The sequence below is a fragment of the Octopus bimaculoides genome, chromosome 18, assembly GCF_001194135.2.
Source record: "Octopus bimaculoides isolate UCB-OBI-ISO-001 chromosome 18, ASM119413v2, whole genome shotgun sequence".
NCBI lineage: Eukaryota > Metazoa > Mollusca > Cephalopoda > Octopoda > Octopodidae > Octopus > Octopus bimaculoides.
Genome location: NC_068998.1, coordinates 29,872,051 through 29,878,891, shown reverse-complemented (window position 1 = coordinate 29,878,891; position 6,841 = coordinate 29,872,051). Strand labels below are relative to the sequence as shown.

The 6,841-nt window shown below is 34.5% G+C and overlaps 1 protein-coding gene across 1 annotated transcript in view; it reads left to right on the top strand.

Annotated features, from left to right (window-relative positions):
- Window positions 1-6,841, top strand: part of LOC106873766 (metal transporter CNNM4) — a 108,885-nt gene that overhangs the window by 84,416 nt on the left and 17,628 nt on the right. The window contains exon 4 of the mRNA XM_052974465.1: window positions 3,808-3,969. Coding sequence (XP_052830425.1) covers window positions 3,808-3,969 — 162 coding nt within the window. The remainder of the gene's footprint in view (window positions 1-3,807; window positions 3,970-6,841) is intronic.

Here is a 6,841-nt window from a genome sequence, read left to right as displayed (position 1 = left end):
CTAAAAAAGAATACTGAAAGCCTAATCATCGCTGCCCAGGACCAGGCATTGAATACCAACTCAGTGAAAAAGAATATATATCACACAAGTGCAATGGACCTCTGCAGAATGTGTGGGAAGAGGGTTGAAAGTGTGACTCACATTGTTAGTGCTTGTGAAAGTCTTGTGCAGCAAGATTACAAGCATAGACATGACAAGGTAGCCCAAAACCACCACTGGTTACCATGCCATGCCATTAGTATGGATATGAGGTTGCAGGTGCTTGGTACCAACATGCACCGGAAAAGTTAATGGATGAAAAGGGGAAGGCAAGAATCCTCTGAGACTTTGATTTCCTGACAGACAAGGTTTAGAGCACCAAAGGGCGGATATAGTAAGCTTTAAGAGGGACAAACAGGAGTGCCTAATAATTGACGTGACAGTGCCAGGAGATCAACATATCATGATGAAAGAAAGAGGAAAAGTTGGTAAATATGGAGACCTGAGAATTGAGATTGCTAAGATGTGACATCTATGAGAGTCAAACATAAAGGTTATCCCTATTATCATCATCGGAGTATTGGGTTCAATATTACCTAATCTAAAAAAACATCTGAAAACCTTAGAAATACCCTACAGTCTAGATGTATTGCAAAAGTTGGCATTACTTGGAACTGCACACATATTACGTAAAATACTGTCTGTCTGAGGTCCTTGTTGTAACTTGACAAACGGTACAAATCCTTGGTAAACACAATATCTTTCATCAAATTTTGGTTGAAGGGTAAGTTGATTACACCAACCCCAATGCAAGACTGATACTTATTTCATTGACCTCAAAAGGATGAAAGGCAAAGTTGCCCTCGGTGGAATTTGAACCCAGAATGGGAAGATAGATGAGATACTGCTAAGCATTTCACATGGCATGCTAACAATTCTGCTGGCTCATAAATAATTTATAGATTGATGTTACTTTTCACGAAAGTAAATAGACAATAAAAAGAGTGCAATTTGATTTGTAATAAATAAGACTGAATCCAGGATTTTACAGTCAGAACAAAGAATACCTGTATCTTATGGTCTCCCCAAAATATATATAAGTATGAAAAATTTCCTCCAATGCATCCAATTTGCAATGGATATGAATGTTGTACAGCCAAAATTTCAGAGTGGCTGGATGGCTTTCTCAGTAGTAAAAAGATCAAGTTCTTATATTCAGGACACTTATGATTTTGTGTCGAAAATTAACAACTATCCTAAGCAGCAAAGTGGTGTCAAAAACTGTTTTTTTAAACCATAGATGTTTCTTCACTATACCCCAATTTTAACCATGATGAGTGGGTGGAAGCATTCACAAATTCTTTTGAAAAACTGTCAAGCAAAAGTATTCCATCTAATATTTTCTATAAATTATTTAAGTTTGTGTTACTTTGTAATACAATGAAGTTTGAACAAAATATTTACCACCAGACGAGGGGTTGCACCATGGGTAGTTAATTTCACTAATATCTTCATGGTGAAATTCAAGACACAGTTAATGAAGACATTCAAATCTCTTCATGGTCATGAACCAATACTCTAGTTGCAGTTCCTTGACAATGCCTTTTTTGTCTGGGAAGGATCACCAGGCAGTTTAGTTGATTTCTTGCATTTCTATGACTGTTACACAAAAAACTATGGCTTTAAGTCCAATATAAAATTTACATCTAGTTTTTCAAAAACTAGCATTGAGTTTTTGGACACAAATGTTGAGTTTTCAGAAGGCAGAATAGTGAGTTATTTTGCAAGCCCATGTCATCCCATATTAAACCTTCATCACCACTCTGATCATCCATGTCATATAATTAGGTCAAATCCAAAATCCTAAATTTTTAGGATAAAATGGATTTGTACTGATATAGGAGATTACTGGAAATATGCAAATGTTTTTGTACATCATTATGTCAAATGCAGTTACAGTGAATCACGATTAAAGGAAATTGCAAATGACATTGCTATAATTAGCAAAGAAAGTCAAAAAAATTCCTTTAGTGATTAATTGACATTGAAATTTCACTGGCATTTCAAAAGTGTTGCATGAAAGTTAACAGCATAATGCAGAAAAATATCCTCATTTCTAACAAATATTCCTTCAGCCACCTATTGTTACCTTTAGATGCAATAAAAAATATAAGAGAAATATTAACCACTACTTCTAACCACAAGAAAACTACCATTGGAGTTTCTGAACACTGCACCTTGAAAAACAACTGCAAGAGTGGTAAACTCTGTTCATTGTGCAACAACATGAGTCAAGTCAAAGGCAGTGAGCTGGCAGAAATGTTAGCACGCCAGACGAAATGCTTAGTAGTATTTCGTCTGTCTTTACGTTCTGAGTTTTAATTCCGCCGAGGTCGACTTTGCCTTTTATCCTTTCGGGATCGATAAATTAAGTACCAGCTGCGTACTGGGATTGATCTAATTGACTGGCTCCCTTCCCCAAAATTTTGGGCCTTGTGCCTAGAGTAGAAAAGAACATGAGTCAAGTCTTAATTCATTGGTACTTAATTCATGGTACTTAATTCATTGACACTGAAAGGATGAAGTATTTTGGATGTTTGTAAATTTCATTCACATAGATCATCTGATAACCATGAAACATTAAGCACAAATCATAACAAAAAAGTTATGATTTATATAGGTCAGATGTGTAAAGATTCCCATTTGGTATATGCTGTAGAATGCACCAAACACAACTTGATTTATGTTTGTTGTACAATAGAATAATTAAGTAAAAAATTCAATGGGTATAGGTATGATGTCAGGCACAAACAATAGCAGTAGATTAACAGAACTTACCAGACATTTTACATCAAACAGCTGCAATTTTGAGGAACATGTGAAAGTACTCATTCTCAGAAAATACTCTGACTCTACTACACTTTCAGTCTTCAAAATGCATGAGGACAAATATATTTGTGAATTACTAGCATCATGCCCTAGTGGAATGAATAAAATGACGGGTGAATTTCATCACATTTTTGAACCTGAAGAAGACGGACAATCTGTTGAAATATTGTTCAAACTGTTAAATAAACAATCTTTATTACAGATCACATCACGCTCTTCTTATTGTCTAATAATAATAATAATTATAATGATAATAATCCTAATAATAGGTACAAGGCTTGAAATTTGTGAGGAGGAGGATAATCGATTACATTGATCCAAGTGCTTAATTGGTACTTAATTCATTGACACTGAAAGGATGAAGTATTTTGGATGTTTGTAAATTTCATTCACATAGATCATCTGATAACCATGAAACATTTTGTCCAGTGTGCTAATGATTTTGCGTGCTTGCCATCTTAATAATAATACAAATTATATTAACAACAATAGAAATAAGAATAAAGGCTACCAGCCTCTCAGCAATTATAGGATTACTTCGAACAGTAATAGTAATTACTATGACAATTAAAATTTTGGATGTGAATATAATCACAACAGTCAAATTGACGACTATGGTGGTGAAACTAGTGTTATGAAGAGCAGATGTTTCTCTGGAAGTACAAGTAATCAACACTTGATGATAAAAGATTCTAATGATTTAGGCTAATCAAAAAGGCTTGGTAATATGTAGATAAATCGTATCTAAGAATCTTAAAGTGCAAGATTAAAATGTATAGAATTATCTTGTATTGCAGAACCATTCAGTTAATGCTGATATTGAAAAAAAAAAAAAAAAAAGACCCTGATATTAAAATGACAATAATAATCTATGAAATTCACAATGTTTTTGTATCTTTCTCTTTCTTATTGCTATTTTTTGTCTTTTGTTTATTGTAGGTGTTGAGCCATTCAAAGAAGAATATGTATCAGAGTCTGTGTTAAAACGTCTCTTGAAAGAGTATGTAATGAGAGAAATTTGTGTAAATCAAGATGATGACCAAGCCAACTACCTCTTCAGAGAAGGACAGCCATGTGATTTTTTTGTCCTTATTTTGCAAGGTTAGGTTATAAATTTTTTTCTTTGCACCAAGTACTAATAACAAACTATTTCTTTTGGGGAAAAATTTTAAAACATTTTTCCTTACTTTGTTTTCCTTTCTCAGGAAAGATTACATATATTGGCTTATAATGTTGAGAATGCAACAAATTTCTTAGATGATCATCTTATTGCAGCTAAATAGACACTCTTTTGCATCCTGAGTCTTGGCAGCTGAAGTCTGTACATACTGACTAGAAACTAAAAGTCAATTCTCCAAACATCATAGAAAATCACTAGAGCCCCAAGTAACTGATTACAATTGGTATCATTAAAACAGATAGCATTCATGAAGTTAGACAAACTTGTATGATAAATAATGTTTCAGATATGGCTCATTTTTTCAGACTGTGATACGTGATGGAAGAATGGGAAAAAATTTGTAAAAAAAAAAAAAGAAAACAAAAACCCAGGAATAAGTGGAAATGACCAGGTATTTATACCTGGTCATTTCCACTTATTCCTGGGTTGGTAGGTCAAGAGATCAATGACAAAGCAAACAAAATAGGATGAGTAAAGAAAAAATTAGAATTTGTTTTGTACAAGTACAAAATTCTTCATTCAGAACCCTTGGGGACAGTTGTGTTTTGAATTTTGGATTTTTTCAGATTTCAGGACAAAAGCCAGCTGCCCCAAATCGTAAACTAGACATCAAAACATATGACCTACTATGGTAGCAAAAGCACATGTATACATACTCACAAACAGTGGGGAGAAATAAAGATTACAAATGTTATTACAGTTTATTTATAGAGTGATATACTGCTAAATGAAACAATGAGATAATTAAGATCACAAATAACAAAATGCATAAAGTGGGATAATTTAAAGCAAAAATACATGATCCACAAGTACAGGTGTACACTTTACCATAGTATTTCTGTAGAGAGACGCATAAGTATTCACACTAAAAGAAAGACTACAAATGGTATTACAATTTATTTATATAACTAGGCTCTAAGTATGTAGCTGCAGTTATCTATAATGTCACCAATGTCATCATCAGGTTGCAGGCAAACTTCTGATGATGGTCAAGTGATGAAGTAGCACTATGAGAGAGGGCATTTTTAAAGACTTCTTCAAATGTCATCTGTCTCATTAGCATAGGTTTCTGTCTAAGCAATAACTCTTTAATTGAGTAAACTCCCATCATATATTGTCCACTGATAAATGCACACTGTTCAAGGCCAGCTATTAACTGATCACAAATTTTCACAATATTGCCTATTGGGATCTTTTCTCTTGTGTTCTCTGTATCATCATCACTACTGTCTTCATTCATATCTGTACTTAACACCATTTCAACAATTTCACCATCACTCAAGGAATGCACAACAGGTGCATCGTTGTTAATGTTTAGCATTTCTTCTATGTCTGTTTCTTCTAGCTCACTTCCACTTCCACATGATAAACTTTTAACCTAAGTTACGAATTTTGATATCATCTCATTAGTCACACAAAATCCTCTGAGCTCGTTATCTATAGGGTCGTTTTCATTAAACATTAGTATTAGCCAAATTCTGTGCAAAGCATTTGTTACTGTTGATTTGTCAACACCATTCAAAGCATTTGCAACTGCATAGATGGCGTCCTTAACAGTGAACTCTTTCAGGTAGTCTTGCATTCTTACTCCTTTGTTGACTGCATCAAGCACACAGTTCATAAAATGACTTTTATAGTAGCGTAAAATTCCAAGAATAGTTAACTGTTCTTGGAATTGCCTTTCCTTAGCATCCTTAAAACCTGCGGGTGCTGTCTCATCTGTCGTTGTTAAGGTTTTTCTTGGAACATAGCGCCAGTACAAAGTTGTTTTATCAGTATTGTAAAGAGAAAGGTTTTCCTCAGATATGATCTTGGCAAATTCGTCTATATAATTTTCTGCAGCTTCATAATCAGTAGAAGCTTTTTTACCACAGATTTTCAGATATTTTACATCATGACACTTTTTAAATTTCTGCAACCAAACCTTCTGAATATTGACTCTCTCTTTCAATATTCAATTCTTATGGTTTATTCTAGCCTGTTTCATAACCAACAAACCATACAGTGGCATATGTTCCCTTCTTTGTTGTCAAATTCATTCTATTATCACAAGGTTAAGATCTTCATTTTTTAATCACAAAGAAATAAACTTTCCTGATTGCTTCTTCTCACTCCAAGTGTGAACTAGTTGATAAAAGACCTCTGGAGTCACATGACTGAATTTAGCTCTGAAGAAGGGATCAAGAATACTCTCTGTGGATTAATTTTTTTTTTAAAGCAAGCATGGCTGTGTGGTAAGAAGTTTGCTTCCCAACCATATGGTTCTGGGTTTAGTACCACTGGTGGTACCAGTGGGACTAGTGTCTTCTATAGCCTCAAGCTGACCAAAGGCTTGTGAATGAATTTGGTAGACAGAAGCTGTAAGAAGCCCATTGTATATATATTTATGTGTGCACGTGTCTGTATGTCCATGTTTGTTCCCAACCACTGCTTGACAACCAGTCTTCGTGTGTTTAAGTTCCTGTAAGTTAGTAGTTTGGCATGAAAGACAGATAGAATATGTACTATGGTTGATTCCTTCAACTGAAAAATCTTCCAGGCAGTGCCCCAGCATGACCACAGTCTAGCTTTGGTCAGCCTAAGTCTATTGTAGAAGACACTTGCCCAAGATTCCATGCAGTGGCACTGAACCTGGCACCATGTGGTTGGGAAGCAAGCTTCTTACCACACAGTCACTCCTACACCTAAAACCACACAACCACTCCTGCACTTCAAGTAAAAAATGTATATACTCATATTTAGAGTTATTTATCTTGTTTGTACTACTAAATCTGATATATATATATATATATA